A 24,513-nucleotide genomic window follows, 5' to 3' on the forward strand; every position below is an offset into this window, starting at 1 on the left:
TGAGGGGTTATCAAAAAAGTAAGGCCTTTGCTGAATACACAGACATTTCATCCATTGTTGATGTAAAAATATTGATTACAATAACTTTAAGAATGTTTTCAAAGTGCAAAGATTGTACTTGAATTGGCTGAGATTTGTCTATAACTCAATCCAGATGACATCGAGATGTGGTTTGGCTGATAGCTTTTTGAATGTGTTCTGCATGTAATCACAGTGAGTGTTTAAAAGCACTCATCTTTATCCACATAACAAACATCCCGATTGCATGAGAACCCCTTGCCTGAATAGGATTGTCAAGACCACATCACCTTAAAAAACCCTTAAGCTTTCTTTCTAACAGCAAACAGTGATAATAAAAGTGAGTGAGCGTGAGAAGAGATGATTTGGAGGAACTTACATTGGTGATGACAGTCTTCCCTTTTTCTGACAAATGCCTCTCCACGTACCCTGAAGACAGCAGATCGCTGGGAACAGAGAGGAAAGAAAAGTTAGAAAATGTGTGATTTTCATTCAAGTGTCACTCAGATATGCAGACGTGCTTGTATTTTTATAGGATTATTGTATGCAGTCTCGGCAGCTCAGAGCTTCAGAGCATCAGCCCCGCTAATTATGACCAGCGTACAGGGACGTGGCTATTTCCAGCACACAAACACAATTAGACAAATCACGCCTTGGAGCAAATGTCTGGTGTGTGTATCTGTATCTGTGTGTGTGTCCAAGGAATGAAGGACAAGTGAAGGTCAGTAACTTGTAAAATAAGTAGTGACACAGGCAGAATGGGAAGGAGGCAGGAAATAAATTGAGAGGGGGAAGGAAGAGAAAGATAGGCATAAATAAGAGGAAATCATTCTGTGTGTGCTTTCTCAGCAGAGCTGGACCCAAGAATCCCAACGGAGATACACACTGCTGGCCCAATCTGAGACAGAGATGTATGGGCTATTGTGTGCACACACACAAACACACACATACACACAAACAGGAATGCGGCATATGAACAGGGGTATGTCCCTTTCTTACTGTTTTAAAGTGTTATTTAGAAGGTTTTAGCATACTTTCTCTGAAGTAACCTGAACATGAACATGGACACACACACATACATAAATACAAAATACTGCTGAAGTGCTATTTCTTTATCTTTACATACGGTGAGCGTTTGCTACAGCCAAAAGCTTACGCACACACACACACACACACACACACAATCCAAATGCTAAGAACAAATAAAGTCAACCTTGCACCAGAAGGGAGAAACATAAAACTAAAATAGTACAATCAGCAAAACAAACTTCAAACTTAATTTACATTTGCTGAATCAGCGGCTTGTCGTTTCAAACAACTACACCATTGGCAAGGCTGTTTGTAAGCGTACACAAAAAAGGAGTCTAAAAGATCGATGTCCAATTTCTACGTCTATTTTGTCATTGATCAGCTCAAAGTATTAATAGATTTAATATCCACTATATAAAAAACTGTGATATATTTGACAAAAGGACAGAGTGTTGAAAGAAAAAAAAAATCAGTTACTGTAATAATGCAGATGGCAGGAAATTGTTTTTCTTCTGAAGGCAGACAGATTGTTTGATCAAATATTATCTGAGCCTTCTTTCACAAAGTGACATTTTCCAAAGTTAATATACCTTATATTATTCAAATGAAACACCCTGACATCAGTGCACACACACACACACACACACACACACACACACACACACACACACACACACACACACACACACACACACACACACACACACACACACACACACACACACACACACACACACACACACACACACACACACACACACACACACACACACACACACACACACACACACACACACACACACACACACACACACACACACACACACACACACACACACGCTTTCTAAGATGACTAATGGGCAGTTTGCTACAGCGATAAAGAAATATGCAGGGAAAGAGGAGAGGCAACGAGGTAAAAGGGAAAGAGCGAGAGAATGGCTGTCAAGGGGAGAATAATGAGACAGAGGAAAGGAGAGAGGCAGTGAAAGTTAAAAGAGGGAGGAACAAGGTGTGAATAAAGAGATCAGGGCCCTAACAGATATCCCATCATGCATTACCACGAAGGTGTTTGCCATATGTTTAAAACAGGCAACCCCGATTGTACACACTTCACACCCTCCTCTCTCACATCACACATCTTACACCTCAGTCAACATCCTGCAAAATAAACACACAATGACTCTTGAGACAAGTAAAATGTTATTGAAAAAGCGCTGTCAGAATATTTGCACACTCATGTGATGAAGACATTCAGTGTGTGCATGAGAGTCCCTGGGTCACAGGCGCGCTGTTAGCCTTTGTTCTGCTGGGATGTGTGTTTAAGATTCAGAGCTTGTGATCTTTATCCGGCTTCACGCTGAGCAGACAGGGGGAGCAGGCGAGGAGCATACTGAGGCAGCAAGGCAGACACACGGCCTCTAATGGAGGACGCTGATAACAGATTTCAGCTTTAATTGTAACAGGATTTAAATAATTTATTTGACAGACAAAGACGCAAACTCAGCTCCGACCCATCCCCCACGCTGACACACACACTAACGCAGAGGTCTCCCCACCAACGAATTCAGCCCCCTACACACATGTAAAAGTGAGCCCCCTCTTTTTATATTCATGACAGGATGACAGATATACAAACACAGATTTACTCGTATGCGCTGTTTGCATGTGATCTATCTCTCGGTGGAAATAAATGCTGCAAACTTTCAACATGAATGATGATCAAAGGGAGGCATTTTGTAAGATGATGCTGAGGGTTTCATAAACAAACTGGTGAGGGAAAACATAAATAGATGTTCATAAATGCGATATGTCATAACATCTTTCACCATTCCTGGGTTTTAAAGTAACACACGTAAAGCGGAACAAGTTTATTTTCATTATTTTGTGGTATCTGGCACCTAAAGGTGTGCAGACCGGATGTTTGGCTGCAAGGAAGGGAACAGCACCGACATCTCATTTTGTCTCATTCAGTGTCTGTTACTCTCATTTTACCAGCTCATTAATTTTACACTACACTGGCGGAGAGTTTTCTTTGCCCAGTCGCCGCGGCAACATCTGTTTGAGAGCTGCCATCCAGCTGTCAATCAGGCCTGCAGGAGATTTCAGAGGAGGATCCGCAGAGGCTCCACTTTCAGCTAACAACATCTCATAGACAACCTGGAACAGCTATTTGCATAGTAATCACATCCTTCTCTTGCTTTATCCACACTTCAATGTCTGTCAGCACACACACACACACACACACACACACACACACACACACACACACACACACACACACACACACACACACACACACACACACACACACACACACACACACACACACACACACACACACACACACACACACACACACACACACACACACACACACACACACACACACACACACACACACACACACACACACACACACACACACACACACCACACACACACCACACACACACACACACACACACACACACACACACACACACACACACACACACACACACACACACACCTAAAAGCATTGACAGTGCTGGGAAAATGCTGCTCTGAAAAGACTTATTCAACTTTCTCAAATGGGTGTGCAGGAACTAAAACCTAACTGAGCAGTGAGAAGCTGAAGTGTCTGCGTGTCAGTCACGTCAAATATCATCAGTCCTTCTAAAGTATTTTGTTGTGAGTTGCTTTAGATGAATAAATCTGCTATGGCAACCCAGTCCGATATCCTGAAGTGTATCATGCACACAAACCAAGTTTAGTGTGGTCTAAAATTCCTCTCACGATCTGAGTCGCCAAGCACCACCATGACACCGAGATGAAGAACAACACAAAAAGGACAGATTGGCAGGAGGTCCGTGTGTGTGAGTGTATGTTTGTGTGTGTGTGTGTGTGTGTGTGCGTGCGTGCGTGCGTGCGTGCGAGAGAGAGAGCGGATTGGCATGAAGTGTTGGGGTAGCAGGCTTCCCATTGCTTGTCATGCTTGCCAATCTAGCCATTTCCAAATACCCTTTTTAATAAACCCCAACCACAAGTCTTTTGTTTTTCGTAATCAGATGTAATCACTCGTCCGCACACCTCTGCACACAAGCACTGTAGTCATCAAATGGACTTCTGCTCCATATATGGATTTGTTGTCATTTAACCCGGTAATAAAGGGGCATTGCTACACAAAGGACTGAACATGTGCTGTGTCAGGCGTCTGTAATGAGGATGGGGGAGTGCTGAGGAAACAGAAGGGGATAAGTGCACTATAGAAAACATGGAGGGCGGTCGACAGAAAGGTAGAAAAAGGTGGAAGAAAAATAAAGCGTGAAAAGGAGTGAAGGAAAGAAGGAGAGGGGGTGGAAGTTGCTCTTTGGGGAAGCTGCAGCTGCCTTCACCTGCCTACCACCCCCTTCTCTAGTGATACCCTCCCTCCCACTGAGGCCTCATTAAAGGTCTCCAGGCTATAATTCATTCACTCTCCAATCACTTATCAGACATGCAATTCCACGGCTCTGTCTTTGGGATTCCTCCTCTTATTGCACAGGGAATACTGACACTCACAAACAAGAAATATTGATGCTAATAAAACAAAAAATCAAGAAGAAAGAAGAAGCATGGAGAGAGCTTATATTCCCACTCAATGCAATCTTGGGTCCATGATGCAGGTTGAGTCTACAGCACGCAACATACAAGCCATATAGAGTTGACTCCTGAATTATGCAGGGGCCAGGGATGTTGTGGGCACGAAGGAGAACATGAAGATCTGTAACTGTCACAACATGTGAACTCCATGCCATGTAAATAGGGTAAACATGACTTGTTTACATTCAGCTGATTATTCTGTTGTATGTCCTTAAATCATTATGAGTGTTGGTGGGCACATTTGCTCTCAGTCTATCCACTGACTCCATCTCATTTGTGCAGTGGTTAAACAGTTAATCTCGTAACAGTAAACCATCATTTCTATTTATTTGTATTCAGCATGACAGAGGAAAATTAGTAATCTATAATAGACAATAGACTTTAGAGAGGCATTAGTATATTTTCCTGCTGAGAGAACAACAGACTTTCCTTCTGTCGTTTTCAGCGAGAGTCGGCTCTTGGATCTGTCTTTGTCTACTCTAATCCTTCATACCGAGTCGAGACAGCTCTACGGAGAAGAGGGGGGGGGGGGCAGATGGGTGGGAGGGACAGAGGGGGAGAAAGTATAAGGAATATAAGGAGATGGGAGAAAGAATGATGGAGCGTATGGCCACTTGATGTCCTGCACAGTATACAAACACAAATCCTTCCCATTTCTTAAAAAATGAACAATCTATGTCATATATATATTGGATGGATTGCCATTAAATATTGTAACGGCATTACTTCTTCCCGGAGGATGAATACTATTTTTTTTGGAGTGAAATTTAAACAAATATTAAATGGGTTGTCAGGAAACAGTTTGCTATTGTTTAGCTACTGTTTTAACGGCATTGAAGAGATCGCATCCTGGCATAAATGATGTGGAGAAACATCTGAAGTTCTAATTTTGCACAGAAATACATTCTTATAAGCAGATAAAGCAAAAATGAGGCCTACATTTACAGTGATAGATAGAGAAAATAAAAAATGTAGGTGCCCAAAATGTTACAATTAAGTTTCAAGAACTGAAAACACACTGTCAATGGGTTAAAGATAACCAGGCTATAAGAGAATGCAAGTGTCTTTAGATATAGACTCCTGAGAAAACAACCGTATATTTACACGCTGCAACTGCAAACATCCATACTGCTAGTTGTTCTTCACTAACCCTGCTCACCTCACCTTCATAAAACTAATCTGTATCCACCTTCCTTACACACACTACAAACTCTGCAAACACACTCAGACACACACAAACATGGACACACTCCCTTATATTACCACAACATGCTGTACAAACAGTCTGGGATGCGCCGCTGAGCCACTTAGCAAACAATCTGTAATATACTGTTTGCGAGCACTGCATTTTCTTACAGACACACTCACAACCATCATTCCCAATGTGATAGCTAAAGTGTGTGTGTGTGTGTGTGTGTGTGTGTGTGTGTGTGTGTGTGTGTGTGCGCGTGTGTGCGTGTGTGCGTGCGTGTGTGTGCGTGTGTGTGTGTGTGTGTGTGATCAGACAACACACAGATCAGAGAAAGAAGCCCTGTCCGAGGCGAGAGAAGAAGAAGAGGAGGAAGGAAGGAAGGAGATAGGGATGTAGGAGAGGAGAAAGCGGGGACTGTTTTCAGGGTACTTCTTTCAAGTACCTACCTACCTCCCTCAAGCATGCCCACAAACTAACACACACTGTCTCTCCCTAGCTCTTACACTTACTCAACCCACCCACAAAGAGTCAAGGGTGCATGAAGGACATCCACACATCTTTCCCTCTCCCTGTCCATTTCTTTTTCTTTAACTATGTCTTTACTCCCTCTTTCACACACACACACGCACACGCACACGCACACGCACACGCACACACACACACAGGCAGACCCCCCTCTCTCAGTGTTTTTCTCATTAAGCCCACAGTAAATCAGATCACGCCTCTCTGCAATAAATTACAGACCTGGGAAGTGGAGAGGGAGAGATGGAGGTGGAAAAGGAGGAGAAGAGTGGAGTTGGGTCGTATCAATGTCAGGATGCAGGCAGCGAGACACGGCTGGATGATATATTATCTTGGAATGGGACATGAGAGAGAGTTACATCACATACATGTGGAGATGTAACGCTGCATGCACATGTAAGAACAAGCAACACGCACATAAATACACACGTGCATACAGCAGAGGGACGAGCACCAATAACACCAAGGCATCAGCAGCCTTCACGCCCCATGGCAGCCGGACGCTTACACACATTAGACAAATCAAATGGCCAAAGTCAGACAAAGTCGTGAAGTCAACATGGTCATGACATCATCTCAAAGGCATTTTGATGCACTTATTCACCCTCCAAGAGAACAATAGATGATTGTTGGGCAACAAATTATTTTCAAACAACACTATGCTGCTCCAAACAAGTAGGAAGAGATGTTTGGGATGTCAGTGTCTCCGGAATAAAGAGCTCATTTATTCCATACAAAGCCACTGTTAAACTGGCATTTAGAATACTTCAAGGGCTTGGATGGGCAACAAACTCGTTCATACCAACAATGAGCAAGATGTTGGAAAATATCTGCTTGACTGATGATACAAATGTACATCACGCTAATGTGCTGCTACACAACACAATGAACTAGCTGAGCCTGCTGGTAAGCTATTTTTATCCGACATCTGCGTTGCATTTGGTGCTGTTAGCTCATATGAACTCAGAATCATATTTTTTGCCATCCGCAGGTGAGAACAATAACACCATCATTTGCTGACAAAGGAAGAAGAAAGGCAAAATGCTAGCTAGCAAACACGGATGTAACAATCCATATATACACTACATACACAACATATATGCATTCCTGTTAACACAATGCGTGTAAACAGGAATGTTTGACAACAAAGAGATTATTTGTGTGAGTTCAAAAGGCAAGACTCATTTTTGCTTCAAGGCAGCACCTTTGTGTAAAACGAAGATAATTAACAAAAAACGAGACAAACACTTCATAAACTGATTTTAAATCTCCAACAAGACTGACTGAATATAAAGAATTTAATTTGCCTCTCTTTGTTTGCCCAATTCCCTTGGTTTTCCTACTCCCGAGTATTGATCCTCCCCTTTTCCGTCTGAGCCTCATTTCTGTCGATCCAGTCTTGTTATCTCTAATGAAGACAACACTTGACATGCCTCTTCTGCACCTGAGGCCCAACATGACGACACATCCAAACACCCTGCAGCTTTTCACATTATATTGACGACTGTGATGGAAGGAACTTCCCCCTTCACACACACACACACACCCACACACATACATACATTGAAGCCCATGCACATACGCACCAACACATATGCGCACATCCATCAAACTACTGAACCATGGGATGTTTGGTTAGCTTCTTGGCTAACATAGACAGTTGGAGGGACCCCATGGTTATATCAGTGCTCCATCTCCTCCAGCCCCCTCCCCACTGGTGAACACACACACAGGAATAACAACACATTTAGCATTGCCTGTAATTGACCCTCAGTATTTGCATAGAGTATTTGTGTGAATGCAGGGAAAGCTGACACGATACAGTGGAAGAAATAATACTCGAAGTGTTTGTCAGTTTCAACATCGCACAGAGGGGAGGGAGAAGCCCTCTTCTCTTTATGCTGCTGCAGCCGACTGTTTTATAACACTGAAGGGGTTATGAAACTCTCTCGTCCCAGCTGGACCTGTCCACCTGTTCTCTCCGTCTGAACTCACGCATTGTCATACACAGATAAGCTACACACTGTATGAATACCAAATCACAATTCAATAATATCCTTTAACATACTATTAGTGGAACTGTGTCCTCACAATTTCATCATATCATCTTATTCTGTTTCAAAAATAATAATGTATGTTGTCTATTATTTAAATGATTGATGTTAATATATAATGAAATGTTTGGGGACATCATGAATTTAGTCATTTCATATACAAGTCTATATAATATCAGGACATTGTGAAAAGTATGCCAAGGTGATCAATTCACATACATTTAAGCAGAATTTCCTCTAGAATTATTGCCTGCCATTTTTTGTTATGTTAATCTATATGAGGTTTATTTTGTAAATGAATCTACGTCACATAAACAACACGCATACACAAGAGTGTTTAGCTTCCCTACTTCACTCATCAAGATTTAGGTGAGTCTGTGCATGCTTGAGTATACTGAATGTGTGTACTTTTGTAGAGTTATATGCAACACTGTTCACACACATCTGAATGTTTCCCTTTCAACTCACGATGGACAAGCTGGTAACCATTAAAAACACACACAAACACACACATATACATATATACACACGTGCACACTTGTCTTTATTCTTAAAGCACCATCTATTATTCAGCGAGAGCAGGTGGGAGGGGCGGGGTAAAGCGGTAGTTGGGGCATGGCTGAATAGAATGTGGGTGTGGGGGCAATCAAGGGTGGAGACATGTGTGTAAGTGTGAGAGTGAATATGTGTGTGTGTGTGTGTGTGTGTGTGTGTGTGTGTGTGTGTGTGTGTGTGTGTGTGTGTGTGTGTGTGTGTGTGATTTCTTTTTTTAAAAGGAGGCAACCCCCACCCTGTGCACATTTTCAGCTCTAGTCCCATGAATGGTAAAATTGTAGCCGGCCGCTGTGATGGAGGAGTGAGAGGAAGACAAAGACAGAGGGGGAAGAAAGACCCCCGTGACCCACCAACCCCCTCCTGACTTCCTCTCCATAGACAGTCACACTTCACCGGGGTGACCTGTGTCGATAGACATATTTCATCTAAAGAACAGCCATAAACCTCTCATTAATATATATTCCAATGATGCTCACCATGCAGGACAATCATATTCTTATCTTAACCAAATCTGTCTTTATAGTTCTGTGATAGGATAGCAACCTCCTGTGCAGTGCATGCTGGGATAGGCAGCCTGCATGACCCTGAAGTAGAATCAGTTATAGGATGATGGATGGATGGAGGGATGGATGGAGGGATGGATGGATGGATGGATGGAGGGATGGATGGATGGATGGATGGATGGATGGATGGATGGATGGATGGATGGAAAACATTTAAAAAGGTCTAAAATATAAGCTAATTAGTACATTCCTGGACATTTAAGAATGAAATGTCTGTTTGCATGTAGAATATACTTATATTATTAGCAGATGAAATAAATAACACAGGTGTTGTTATGGTCTTCAGCCATGCTAGAGGCTATATGAGACTGTACATTAGTTTACTTACTTAGGAAGGTGTAATGGTAACCGTGTCCACTAACTTAGTTTATCATGTTAGCATGTTAACATTTGCTTATAAGCACTAAACACAAATCTGATCCTGATGGGAATGCTTTTCGTTATTTACTCAAAACACATACTGAACAAACTGAAATTCGCTACTCATAACGGTGCTAGAGACAAAACGTCAGGGGACCACCAACATCACTAGGAGTGAATGTCTGTACAAAATGACATGAAAATGTCTCATAGGTCCAAAGTGGTTGACAGACTGTCATCGGTTGACATTGCTATCCATGGAGACAATTTCTACAAGCACATTGTTGCTGGGACAAATCTAACCAAGTTAAAAGTTAACATCGGAAAATGTACATATAACGACATGTCATAGGTCCAAAAAGAAAATGTGGTGGGAATTCACAAGACATATGACTGTATAACAATACGCCTGCACTGCTATTATTCACAGTCTATGCTGAAACATTAACTCGGGGCAAAGACTCTGAGAAGGCGGCTCAGACAGGATGATAATGATGATAATACTGTAGCACTAGAGACACAGACGTCAACTACAGCTGAACAATCTTCTTGTTTGCTCATGGCAAGAATTAAACACAAAAAAATGCACAGCAGCAGATTCAGATTCAGTCATTGATCAAAACGAGAGAGCTAGTTTTTGTAACTGAAGGCCAAAAATTCAAATGTTGGCCCATTCAGTCAAAATACCTCCCACTCCTACACCCACACACATCAACATGGGTTTAATCTGTCTGGCATGGAAGATATCTGTAAACAAATATCAGTGTGGCCGTGAAGCCGGGGGATCAGTTCACAGAGGAGGGCAGTACTGATGGAGGAAGATGATGAGGAGAGAGGAGGGCAGTACTGATGGAGGAAGATGATGAGGAGAGAAGAGGGCAGTACTGATGGAGGAAGATGATGAGGAGAGAGGAGGGCAGTACTGATGGAGGAAGATGATGAGGAGAGAGGAGGGCAGTAGGAAGGAGAATCTGGGATGTACTCATTCAAACTCAGAGGGAAATTGGAAATCTGCCACCATGCAGGACGGAAAACTAAAAGCCATAAAATACGAATTCTCACTATTTCATCAATGAAACTATAATAGTAATCCTTAGTTGCAAACCTACCTATTATTGTTATTATTGATTAATCAGTTTACTCTCTTTTGATTGATTTACAACAACACTTTAAAACCCAAAAGGTATATGCCTTGATACACCCATCTTGTTTTCCCAACCAATATTCAAAATCTCTAAAAACATTCAGTATATGATCCGATAAAACACAAACAACTGCAAATAGAAACTGGAGATAGGAAATGTTTGTTGTTTTTGTTTGAAAAAGAGAAAAGTAAAGATTTTCAGTCCAAGCTCCACAGCACTGATCTCATTCTTATTCAGAGCCACACGTGTCAAACTGTTCCCCGGAGCTGTCTGCATGGAGGCTACCTCACTCTGTGGAAAGTTAAACAAAGGATTTTTCCCAATTGTCTTCTTTAGGTCAACTTTCTGATGGACTTTCGACACCACACCAGGTAAAGATTAGATTTACAATGAAGCTGTAAGCAGACAAGGTCACCTGCATGAATAATGACTCAGCACCGAGCCATGTGCTAATGAAAGTGCATGTGCAGAAGCTTGTGCTGTATGTGTGTGTGCATTTGTCAATGTGTGAACGACACATTTCTATCCATAACCGGTTGATGCGTCACACAAGTGAGCTGCAGGCTTCTCAGAAACATTTGCTCTAAACGTGGGAACTCCTGTGATGTAACGGCTCTCTCTGTGAGGGAGTGACTTCTGCTGTGAGGAGCAGGCAGCATCAATGTTTGTGTGTTTACAGACTTCCTGTTTTGGGGCTAAATGAGACAAACAAGCCCTGGTCTCAAGGAGAGATGGTGGAAAACCGAAACAACAAACAATCACAGAAAAGTTTAGATACAGATGCCAAAGGGTTAAATTGTATGAAAGTGTATGAGGTCGAGGCAAAAAGAGAGGGAGAGGCTTAGTGAGAGGAAGAGGTGAAATAAGAAGAGAGTTCCTCGCTTTCCATCAGCAGTACTGTGATCAATATCAGTGTCTGACAGGGCAGCGCTCCGGCCTTTACCGTAAATCACTTCCTATTATGATGGAACCTCTAAATCACACACGCACACAAAAACTGACCTGCTGCAAACACACGCACACATATTCACACATAGATACATTGATTCATACACAGCACACACCGGCATTAGATATTAATGTCTTAAGAGTGCATTCCCAAACACAGGCAGTAAACATCCGTCAGAGACCAGGAAAATATGACCCGCAGAACCACGATGAACGATTCAGGCAAGATACTGGAGTCAGCACTCGAGTAATGCACAACATGTGCTCAAGATCATTTACACTAAACAGGAGCAAGTTTTGCAAGCCAGTCATATTTAAAGAACATTTTTGGTATTCGAACCATGCCACCTTTGTTTGCCTTAAAAACAATATTGAGTGTCAGCCAAGCCACACTATTTAAAAAAAAAGTAAAATGCAAATGAAACCTTACAATACCTCTGCAAAGACAGACATTGTTTTTGGTAGATGGATTCCTATTCAGGCGGACAGATGTAATTATATAATAACTGTTACTCACTGGTTCAATTCCACATCCAAGATGAATTTTCTGCCGAAAGCGTCCACTTGAAAGCTTGCTTGGGCCACATGGTTCACCTAGGAAAAGCAGAGAAGACATGTTATTTACTATCATTAAAAGGCAGACATTATCATATTCAGGTTTATTCATTATCATATGCAAGGATCAATTCTCCTCTCCATTGATGGATGGCTGCATTGTCTCTTTCAGAACCAATCAGCAGTAGGAAGACTGTTTATATTAAGCCATCAACATCTGTCTTCTACTGAATTTGAATTTCTGCAAAGGATCTCATGCAAGTGCTTTTTATGTAATATCATCTCACACTATGATTCATAATTAAAAACGCACATATTATTATACCTCAATGACACGTCATTTCTATGTTTACCAGAGTGAGTTTGTATGTTTCACAACGCCAAGGACTCATTGATATTCCTCATCCCATACTGAACCATATCATTCCGCTGACTGCTGTGTGTGATTGATTTGGCTGGAGGAGGGTCTTCTGGGCACATATGGGACAGGCTTCATTACAAACCCTCGGGTCAATGAGAACTCGGCCCAATCATTCCTCTGCAGGTCTAGGGGAGTCCCCGAGCTGGGCTAAAACTCGCCTCACCCTCCCCCCAGACTCGCCCCCCGGCTACCTTCATCAACAGACCGGACACCCCATGACAGCGATGGGAGGAGGGGTGTGTCGGGTTTTTTTTTTTTCTTTTTAATCCAGGAGGTGCCCTTGTGCTCACCCAAGCACGACCTCAGCCCGTGAAGTCCCCATTGACCAGAGACCATTGTTTGAAGGCGTGTGTCTGCGCGCGGTCAATGCATATATGAGCGGCTAAGAGGGTGTGTGGGTGTGTGTGTGGGTGTGTGGGTGTGTGTGTGAGTGCGTTCAAAGGGCAATCCCTTTCCATGGCACACTTGCGATGAAATCTAATCTGGCAGGATTGGATCCATGATGGGAGGAGGTACCAGTAATTGTGTTTAATGAAAGCACATCCCAGCTTCACTGAGCCGGGCCGATATCCTGAAGCCACCGCTGACTCTTGATTTCTGAGTTATAGCAGACTTTCCACTCATGACTGTCGAAGTATGACTGTAATCAACGCACTGCGCCCAGACAGAGAGGCAAACATGCAAACCAACACACACTGATTCCACTGGAAGCTTTTGTTTTCTCCACCAAAACAACATGAGCACTCTGCTGAACTCTCCACGGCTCATTCAGTGGTGAAGCTGTTTGTGTCTGAGACTGAAAATAGGCAATGTAACTGAAGTCTAATTATAAACTTCTGTGTGTCACATATTTATCAGAACTATTTGACAGATTTGGTTTTTAGACTGTTGGTCTAAAAACAGCCAAATATCTATCAAACTTGCAACGTGCTTGTGACATCACGGCTGATTGCAGACCAGATTCAAGCCTCTGGAGAATAAGAGACTCAGAACATCAAATATAAAATGAGAGAGGCACGTGTCCTCTTCTACCCTGGATGTATTACAAAATATATATTAAACCGCTAATTAAGAACTTTACAACCATTACCTATTATCTGTTATTTTAATTAGTAACCATGGGCTGACAATACATCTTTAAGCTAAATAAACACATCTTAAAGGTGTCAACTGACTCAAAAAGTAAATGCGTATCTAGATAGGCTCCTAAGAAGGTACTTGACTCGTGAAAATATGATATTTTAAGCATGATTTTAGCTAATCTTCTTAAGAATCTTTGTAGAAAGTTGAAAATGTTCCTTTGCCCTGCACAAACTAGTGTATTAATCTTAGGATGGAGGTTAGCATCAGCTTCAAAGGAAAACACTAAAATGATATCTGAGGGCAGATGGCTGCTGTTAGCATGTTTACCCATCGGGCTGCAGCTCTGAGGTGTGAGAGGGACAAAGGGTTTAACACCTCCCTGCATGCTACCATCTGTAGCCCTCTCCAATCTCTGGGCCCTGAATAGGCTAGCAAACCTAAGCCGCACAAATTAAAAACGCATGAAAGGTTTGCACAATGCTAATTGACTCGTCTCTTGAAATGAACCCAACAGACACGCTGCTTCACTGAACTGAGTCAGTGAACACTGCTACAGTGATATGGATTATTACTGCACTGCATTGGTTATTAAAGACAAGGCGGAATGTAAGGTTTCCTGTCAAACTATGTTGTTGCTAACATTGGGTTTGGATAATCACTAACAGCTCTCTGCATCATTTTGTAACATAATGGTTTGTGGGTGTTATTGTCCAAACTTACTGCAAAACAAAGTTGACCCCAAGCCAATAAGACTACAGTGGTGTGCTTGTTCCAGAACAGTGGTAGTGTTAACTAAAGAACTGTAAACATACCTATACAACCATTATCAAATCATCTTGGTTATCAATCCTACTTTAGAACATATTTTCTAGAGATATCACTGTAAATATTCAGATGTTGAGCTAGTACAGCCAACATGTTATGGTTTTTTGAGAAGAATGTAGATATTGATATTTGAGAGCTAAACAAAATCAGATACTGCATTTAGCGGTACCGTTCTTTAACATAAACACATAACAAAAATGTGTTCCTTAAAAGTGGTTATTAAAAAGATAATGCACTTAACTGTGTTATGACCGTTAAGATTGTGACTGTGATGAAACACGTCCATAAAAACATTTGTTTTAAATTGGCATTTCATGGGTTAAAAATGCCTAAACATATCAACTACTGGTATTCGCCCTGAACCAGACAGATGCTGGAAAAAGATGTAATAAAAAATTAAAATTATAAATATTGTTAACGCCCTTCTAATCAGTTGGCAGGGGAGGCCACTGCAACTCCTGCCTTAATGTTGTCCTCTCAGCCCTCTCTACACCTGAACATTGTAAAAGCGGGACTTTCAAAGACATTTCTCTAGTGCAACCGTTTTGTACATGGGCCGTTCACATCGGTGGATGATCTCTTGATAATATATCATCCCCTCCACTTAACTCGACTTGCATTAATTGACTAAAATACAAAATAAAATGTTGCTTTATGTGAGCTGATGCAGGTGAGGCAGCTCCTGGGACAGCAACCCAGCTGGACACACAAGATGCAAGTTATCACTAAATTATTAATTATCCTGGTTGGCCAGATGACTAAAGCAGATTTCCTACAGTTGCCTAAATGTACAGTGTGAATAGAGAAACATTGTTGACAAATCAATAAGCTAAATATTGTATATCCATTGAAAGGCAGAGCGATGACCGACATAGTAGGCTACCTGCACAGTCTAATCAGAGAGGCTTAATTGTTTCAAGCTTCTGCTGTTTTTGCTTGTAATTGACTAATTATTAGTTTTACCCTCTGAGAACAAGGGTAGAGGAGGAGAAACAAACATAAACACGCAGGCAGCAGAGAGCAGCACACACACACACAGCCTCCATGCAGACACTCCTCTCCATCCGGACAACAAAAACACTGTGTACCTGGCTGGAGCCGGAGGCTGGCTTTCACCCTGGTGCTGAGCTCATCCTCTGTGATCTGGCTGTGGTTGTGCCTGCTGTAGAGCAGGCGGAGAGGCACCGTGTCCTCCTTTCCCACAAACCTGCCTGCATCACGAAGAGCCTTCAAGCTCGACAAGGCGTCTCCTGCACAGAGGAAAACACAGATGTCATTACCCGTCTGTCCCTCCGTGCGGGAAACAGAGGCACGTTCATCATAAACACCGCCATCTGAAATGTCGACTGGTCCATTTTTCCTTTGATAACAAGAAGCAGCTACAGGCAAAATGCATATTTTAGAGGGAAAACCATGAACTAGCCGAAGCTATGACACAAAACAAACAAAGGCCTGTGAATGGTAATTTAAGGCTTTTATCAGCACGATGTTTTGATGTAATATTTAAAAAAGCATCAGTTACCATTTTGGGCATCAGGGCTGCTCTGGTGGCCGACGTGCATCAATCCACAGACGCACAAAAGGGAAATCCACCATCGCGGGCGCATCATCAGCACCATCACCTTTCACTCTCCTGCTGGAAATTATAAAACAATGCGGTTATCCGGGAGCAGGCTCTCAGAGTCCTGCCTTCGCTAGGGAGCTTGAAGCTGGGGGCTGGTCGTCTGGTTAGCGCAGTCCCTCTGGTTGGGGGCCATCGGGGTCCTTACAAGTCTGAACGCGGAGCGCGTCTGAGCGCACCGACGACCCGCGAAGCAGCAGCACGGAGCAGAGAGGGAGGAGAGGGGAGGGTGCAGGGGAGGGGAGGACTAGGGACACCTCCTTAAAACACATCAATATCCAGCGGCTCACTGCAGAAACGCCTAATGCATAAATATGAGCGAGCAGTGGAGACAGGATGGAGAAAAGCTGCGGGCCCGGCCTTCCGGGATGATCATCGTCCGCCTCCTGCACCTTCCTCCATGTTAAAGATCTGCAGGAGCGCCATCCCTGCCCCAACCTGCCTGTTGTTGTCATGAGTCACTCTATCATGTGCCATCTATGAATAACAAGGGACATGTGGTGTTTGTGTGGCAATTTTGTTTTGTGGATTCATATGTTCCAGTTGGGGCCAAACAACATGTTTATGAAAAGCTATTTAGGAAGGCTTCTCATTCCTTCATTCTACAAAACATTTAAAACTGTTGACACATGGGAGCATCAACAAAATATTGTGTCACTTTAAAACAAGACCTACAATAGCGTTCATTCATTCTGATGTGACACAGAACCACAAAAAAATTATCCCCGACCCATGACACATGAGGATTGTTTACCTCACAGCATGGTGTGGCTCTGGGCAAAGAGCTAGAGTATGTCACAATGTCACATTAGTCTGAAGAATTTGGCAAAAGTTAATGTCAATATGGATTAAGAACAGCCACCGTATAATAAAAACAGTTTATGCGTGTAAACTCAAGCCCCTTTAACCCAGCAAAATATAACTGTTCATGGATGCACCTTTAATGTGCAGTTAACAGGTTATGCGTGACATGTTGTATGACCATAAAAGCATTTTCAGTAGTTCAGAATATGAGAAACAAATGACAATAATGTCTGCATTCAGTGTTGCTTTAGTGCTTTTATTTGCAGCTGTACTTACTGTACACCTCCGAACATTGCTGCTCAGGTCTTTTTAATGTCAGTGGCAGAGACTACCATCTGACCCAGTGCTTCTTAGAGAGCCATAAGGGAGAACAGGGCTCTATGCTAATGCACTAACTGCAGGGCAGAGAGAGGCTGGTCCAGCTAATGCATCAGAAAAGCACAAGGCAGGTCATGAAAAGTGCACTTAGGAATAATCCTAAAATGTCATATATAATGTCAGTACCACACATCCAACCTACGAGGCATTCACATTAAAATACATATGCAACCATTATATGCATTTCAAATACATATACAATCAGTTCGGCATATCTGAGAAGATTCAAGACTACCTTTGTTCAGGTTATTGGGGAAATTATTTTTAATTTAAGCTGCCTCTTTCACAAAATGCTACATTTTTATGAAAAGTATTTATGGGAAACAACTGCAAGTAGGGACTGTAAACTATGGAAATAAACTATTCACTAATAGTTTATTATATACACTATTTTTTACACAAATCACTTTTCCTTTCCAACGTAAGGCCTCTGTAATGTTTCCATGGGACTTTAAAGTGTTAGGGGCCTTTTTCCTCTTCTTCAGAGCAGTGACATCTTCAGGTGGCATTTCATTTCATGAATAGCATCTAGAAGAATGTATCTACCTGAAACTAGTATGTATAATGACTGTGGACTCAGGTTTAGGCCCAAATTGCCATGCATTTCTAAAATTAAATATTTAGACATACTGTCAAGAACGTGAACAAATGATAATGTTTTATGATTTAACCAAATTAGACCATGTGGACAATTAGTGGATATTTCAAAGTACAATGGATTTGCATATTATTACAAACCACCCTACTTTTCTTCACAAAGTAGATTAAGAGTTTGAATTCAGGTTAAAGCAATTAGCTATTATTATTTTTTCTAACAAAATATTGTATACATTTGACAAGATGTTTGATGAGGATTGTTTGAAAAGGGTTGCGACTGGATATAAAATATTATTTTGTTAATTTAACATATCATATTTCAGTTTTGATTACTTTAACTTCGAGTCTACTTAGGACTGTTCATTGTGTTCAGTTTAGAATTTAAAATTCCAAATCTGGTTTAAAAAACAGCACAAGAAAAGGTGCAACGTGTCATTTTTAAGTGAATCATATGTCCCTTGAATGCTGCTACCACATTTAAGTTTTAGAAAAACAACTCCAATGCTGTGAAAAAAAACACAGCACATCCGCAGCTTGCCTTACATCTGATATAAACCAAAATTAGATCAATCTGCCTACTGAGATTCCTGTGGAGAGATTATGTGTCTTATATAGTTCACAGCACAGAATATGGTATCCTTCAAGTATTTTAAAAGGCAGTAATAGTCCAGTTCATCCCTTCGATTCCTTTCTCCCTTACTAGTTCCTCAAACCCCAGAAATTCTACTTCCATGTCATCACTCGACTGAAAAGTCTCAGCAGGGGTTGTTGGGGATGTCATTCGGCTTCACACTTTCATCATGTGTGCTCATTTTTCCGTCTTTTGCGTTTATAACTCTCACCCTCCTCTGTATTTTCCCGGACAGGAGAGAGGCTTGCTTGAAGGAAGGCTCACTTCTTCCCTTTCTGAGAGGGTTGTTTCCAGTCATTTTGGTCGGGCAGAACGTTTCCCTTCCTGAGCAAGCCTCACACACCGAGGAATCTTGTTTCTCATCAGACTCCTCTAGCTGATGAGTGTTCACATTGACATCATGGAGGTGAGAGGGAGAGCTGTTCATAGCGTGGAGATATTGTTTGGTGCTCCTTGTTGTCCTGAGTTTCTCTGGAGCGAATAGAGGGAAGAAATTCACCTCCAGAGGGCGACTGTTTCCATATTGTGCTGATCATTTCGAGTCTTGCTCTGCTTTTTGGGAGCGAGAAGTCAAAGAGTTCTGTCGGCACGGCCGTTTACGCGCAAGAGATTTGTTGCTTTGATCGGTCTGAGTTTGAGTGATTGTTCCTCCTCTCCTCCCCCCTCTATGTGATTCAGAGGAGCAGAATCAGTAACTGAACTGATTTTTAAAGTGTGTCCCGAGTAAGATCCCTTGTGGCCATCAGCAGTCCTGATGCTGCTCTTCTTTAATAATCTCTGTGGGATCCAGATCCGTCTTGTGTCTCAGAGCAGTTTTCCCACAGGGTTCGGGAACAAAGAGAACAGAGGAAACACTGCACTTCGGTCTGAAAGGAATCAAAGACAAGTTTCCATGAGTAGAGTGAATAGAAAGACAAAAGGTCTATCAAAAACACATTGAGTTTATAATTGTCTTTTGTGAACATATATTATATAGGTGGAAGTTTAAAGGAGTTTGATCATATTACACGTGGAGGAAGTTACAGTGCAGGGTTGACACCAGTTGGTCCACCACCAGTACTCATCACTCTTGGAGAAATCCTTGTGACGTTCACATCTTTAGATGCCTAACAAAGGAAATCAGCCAGTATTAAATAATCAAACATTACAACACACACACACACGAGCCTACTCCATTTGTTAATTTTTTTAACATCATATTTCGGCAGATTTTTCTTTACGAAAGTTTTCCCTGCAGTATAAAGTTAAACACATAGCCTACCTGATTTATCTAAATAGCAGTATATCTAAAACATGAAATGTCTTGTGTTGTATGTGTTTCAGCTAGGTTGCATTAATGTATTAAAATTGTATTGCATTGAACGTTCTTTACCAAATAACTTACCATTGAGACCGTTCTCATATTTGATCAGGCAGCACTCGCAGTAGCCGCCTCGCTTCTTGTCTCTGTTCTTCTTTCGGACGTTTGCTCGCTCCTCGCTGGCCGAGGCTTCACAACTCTGTTCCCAGAGGTTGCACAAATAAAACCAAACATCAGAAAAAAAACAGTTTGGATCGCTGCATTTTGATCAAATGTCATTCGGACTTGAAGAGTGGCTCCAGCAGTGCCAACTAAACCTTCTGTGCAACTTCTTTACAAGTGTGATGAGTTATATTTCATCAAAAATATTGAGAGTTTGGCTTCACCACACAATATGAATTAAAACCTGCACGACAACACAAGTATTTGAGAACAGGCATCCCTAACAGAACATCAGTTATTTGTATTAACAGTGCTGTAAATAGTATAGACAAGTAAATAATACAGAAGGAGCCGAGTTAAAATTAAGTTAGTTAAAATAACTTTGAAGATCCTTAACGGCCCGTCCACACGGTGGCGTGCGTTGAAGCTTCAACACTTCTGCCCATTCACTTTGAATGGGGTGACGTCCACGCTTTGCCGAACTGCATTGTGGGAGCGTTGCTCGCTTCAAAAGTTGAGCAATGTTCCAACTTTTGAAGCCTTCGGCGGAAGCGTCAGCCAATCAAATCATATGTCAGTACAAGCTCTAGCCAATCAAACCGCGTGCTTGTGTGTCCGGGGCGGAAGATAATCATGCGATTGGTTGTAGGTCGAGTTTCAGACAAGCTCACCGGCAAGCTTCACGGCACGCTGCCGTGTGGACGCTGCGTAAGGGTAATTTTGGTGGAATTTGCTAGTTTCAGTGGTTAAAATGTTGTTTAAATGGTAGTCATGTGACAGCTTGACACACTGTGCTGAGATCAGCGGAGAGCCACGCAGATAGGAAACACCGTACCTGTTGTCCCGGCTGTTTAATCCCAGGATTCACCTTGTCGTGGACAAAGAAGGGACTACAGGGAGGAAGAGTCTTCAGGTTGAACCACCGGCATGTTCGGCATAGTGAGGCTGATTGACGGTAATGCCTGAGGAGGTAAAAAATCAATATTTTATAGTCAGATGTAAACAACCCTCAGAAAGGAGGGGCACGTAAGCATCTTTTTATAAACTGTCTCTTTACCTGCTTGAATCCTCGACCTTGACGAAGGGTTTACTGATCCGCCCCGCTGGAACAGACATGTTGATAGTCACAAAGTCAATTCAAGCATGCATTTACATAAGCAATTAAAAGAATGGACAACATTAAAGAGGACGGGGTAATGAGTCAATTCAATGTACCTTTGCATTTCTGAAAGCCTTGCTTTGCTGCTGAGCCAGCTTTGACCTATAACATTTGCAGAAAAAAGCTCTTGAAAGTTATTCTAACAAGGTTAAATCCAAACCTTTCATTTAAAATAACAATCCCAAAATGTTATTCAATTTCAACAAAGGATGCATTGAAGATTGTAACCTGTACACTCACACTTGTTTTGGCAGCAGTGGGAGCCGGACACTGCCTGCTGCAATTCTTTTGCTTCTTCTGATATATGCAACTATAGCTGCGTGGCATAAAAAACAACACAATTACTTATTTTCAGAATTATAAATACATTACAGATTACATCTACCATTATTTAAGACAACATACCATCTATATAGACAATTTTCACACCCCCACTCCAGAGCATTTGACAGGATCTTGTTCATTTTCACCCTCTCCTAAAAACAAACAAAGTGTATTAGCACAGAAAACAGTTCTTCACGAACTCGCTAGTGTTGACTTGACAAACCTGCTCTTTCACCACTCTCTCCACCAAAGACTTCCCTCGACTCGGAATAAACTGCAAGACAAAAAGAAAAGAATATGAAAAAATTATCTAGAAATAAATTGTAACGGTAAGAAGTGACATAGGTGACAAATCTGCACTATAGTTTATATAGTTGAACAACAAAGGTGAACTCACAGAATCCGTTTGGCCATGAGACTTGCTCTTCATGTTGTCCCCAGGCTGCTGCTTGCTGTGGTGCCGGCTGAGGGGAGCTGGGGCCGGACCCCGGGCTGGGGACCGGAGAGTCCTTCCTGAGGCAGTGCACATATCTAGCCTCCCTCTTGTTGGACACCAGATACCTAATTTCTTTGCTGAAGAACTTCTCAACAGTCTGAGTGACAAACGAGAGAAAAACAGTTGTTGAGGAAAGCCTTAAGACATTTATACCACCTTCTTTAACAAATGCAACGCACCGACTATGCTTATGGTGACTGAAAGGGTTTGTGCCCCAACCTCAATAATTGTTTTGATAATAACCACAACGTTGTCCACAGTGCAGTTCATCGAATACTGGCAAAACTGGCAGTGAATGTCCAAAACATAACATTTATTATCTTAATCAAATATTTCCTGATTTAACTTACAATGTTATTTTACTGCTGTCTATATTCAGCCAACATTTAAATAGTTTGTCTTTTAAATGAAAAAATAAATAATTTTTATTTACTCATATTAAAACCAAAACTCAGGCATTGTGTTGCTAATAATATTGACGAATGTCAGGCAACACCAAGCCCTAGTGTGTTTTTTCAATCATCATTAATAGTATCAGAATTAAGATAAGACAAGCCGTTATTGATCAGCTGAAGCCTGATCAAGTCCGCTGAGCAGAGAGGAGGAAATCTAGCATTATGTGATGTAGCACAGAAGAATTGACAAAGATTTGAACCTTCCTGACAGCCAATATAAAATTATTTGAAAAATGTGTTTAGTCTCACCCCTCCCAGGTCTTTGATGTCACCCTCCAATTTCTCTGCTTTTCTGTTTGAAGGCAGGTCCAGGTAAAACACTTTCCCAGCAAAAGGTTTGACTCGAGCAGGAGAGGTCACACATGTTGGCTTCGCTTGGCTCAGCGTAGACTTTTCACAGGCTTTACCGGCTCCTTTCCCTGAAAAGGCAATCAGAAAACTCACAGATGAGAGAGGAACACAGACAGGTCCCTTGTAGATCTCAGATGAGAAGTTTAACTATTTTATACTTCTACTAAACTTCATCTCAGAAGAAAATATGGTTATATGTATTTAACTACATATTAACTATGTATTTGACCACTAGCTTTCACATTGACATGCTGATTACAGGTCAAATCATAGTGAGTGTGTAAATGTACCTAATACCAAGTTAGATTTTAAAACAGGGCTTTAACTCGCAACACAATATTTCTACACTGTGGTATGAGTATTTATATTTCAGTAAAACATCAGAATACTTCCTCCACCACTAAGAGTGTATTATATGAATATTAAAGTTAATGGTTATGGTGTTAACATTTTAATAAACATATTGTGGGTGGTGGAATAATAATACAAGAATATAAATAATAATAACATTAATAATTTTATAACAATAATAAACATTACCTTGCCAGTTGGGTTCTGGATGCCTGTGGGTGTGTTTCGGCTTCATGTTGTTCTCTCTCATTGAGAAAAAAAGTTGTTGTTGTTGCCCTCCTGTCTTTAGTAAACAATCCCCAGAAAATCCATGTTTGTCCCTGTGTGTAAACAAAGACATTGTTTAGAACATAAGAAGAACATAAACAGTAAGGCAGACTGAATATAAAGTATGAGCACACTGAGGCTAACCTCACGTCCTTGGTCCCTTCCTATTGAAATGTACGCTAAGCTAACTGACAATAACGTTATTTTTTTTAATCAGGATTACCGTGTAACGATAACCTTTCCCCGGCAGAAAGACAGCTCCGTCGGTTAGCTGCTCAATTTACGTTACATTATTTCACACACAACGCCTGTGTTAGCGTTGTTTGTTTAAGGCAGGGGATCCATGTCAGGAGCTTTAACAACTGTTTATACAGCTGCAGTCAACTTTTGAGATCACCGATTTACAAAACATCTCTTTCCCGCTTTAAATCATAAAGTAAGTAGAGGAAGTATGTGTTGCCATGTCTGACAGTTTCCGGTCACGTAACCACAGAATCACACATTTCTCAGTTTAATACTCACAGATGTTCTTCTATTACATTTAAATCAGATAGTATTCTTAAATATAATCCGCTTGTCTTTAAGAAACATAATGTCCATACTTTCGAGAAACTCAGTAGTTGTGTTTCTTTTGGAAACCTTGGAAACTCGTCAAACCTGGCAACGGCGGAAATAAGTAAATGCATCCTTTCTGTTTGAATGTGATGTTTCCACATTACTGAAAAA

General features: G+C 41.5%; 2 protein-coding genes across 2 annotated transcripts in view; both read right to left on the minus strand.

The window, feature by feature from the left end:
* Nucleotides 1-16,938, minus strand: part of adam22 (ADAM metallopeptidase domain 22) — a 54,065-nt gene extending 37,127 nt beyond the window's left edge. Inside the window, 5 exon segments of the mRNA XM_034127849.1 lie at nucleotides 398-464; nucleotides 12,525-12,601; nucleotides 15,980-16,000; nucleotides 16,077-16,141; nucleotides 16,905-16,938. Of these exon segments, the coding sequence (XP_033983740.1) occupies nucleotides 398-464; nucleotides 12,525-12,601; nucleotides 15,980-16,000; nucleotides 16,077-16,141; nucleotides 16,905-16,938 (264 nt within the window).
* Nucleotides 16,939-17,551: 613 nt separating this feature from the next.
* dbf4 (DBF4 zinc finger) lies at nucleotides 17,552-24,198 on the minus strand. Its single transcript, XM_034127252.1, is given in 25 exon segments — nucleotides 17,552-19,052; nucleotides 19,054-19,148; nucleotides 19,150-19,170; nucleotides 19,172-19,207; nucleotides 19,209-19,355; nucleotides 19,357-19,464; nucleotides 19,467-19,538; nucleotides 19,540-19,578; nucleotides 19,580-19,672; nucleotides 19,674-19,788; nucleotides 19,930-19,978; nucleotides 19,981-20,018; nucleotides 20,303-20,421; nucleotides 21,220-21,346; nucleotides 21,442-21,487; nucleotides 21,600-21,645; nucleotides 21,784-21,853; nucleotides 21,942-21,973; nucleotides 21,975-22,019; nucleotides 22,091-22,141; nucleotides 22,265-22,315; nucleotides 22,317-22,460; nucleotides 23,068-23,237; nucleotides 23,710-23,840; nucleotides 24,011-24,198. Coding segments are annotated over 24 exon segments (1,887 nt in total). The 5' UTR covers nucleotides 23,771-23,840; nucleotides 24,011-24,198; the 3' UTR covers nucleotides 17,552-18,940.
* Nucleotides 24,199-24,513: the final 315 nt, after the last annotated feature.

This window comes from Trematomus bernacchii, unplaced genomic scaffold, assembly GCF_902827165.1.
Source record: "Trematomus bernacchii unplaced genomic scaffold, fTreBer1.1, whole genome shotgun sequence".
In the NCBI taxonomy this organism is placed as follows: domain Eukaryota; kingdom Metazoa; phylum Chordata; class Actinopteri; order Perciformes; family Nototheniidae; genus Trematomus; species Trematomus bernacchii.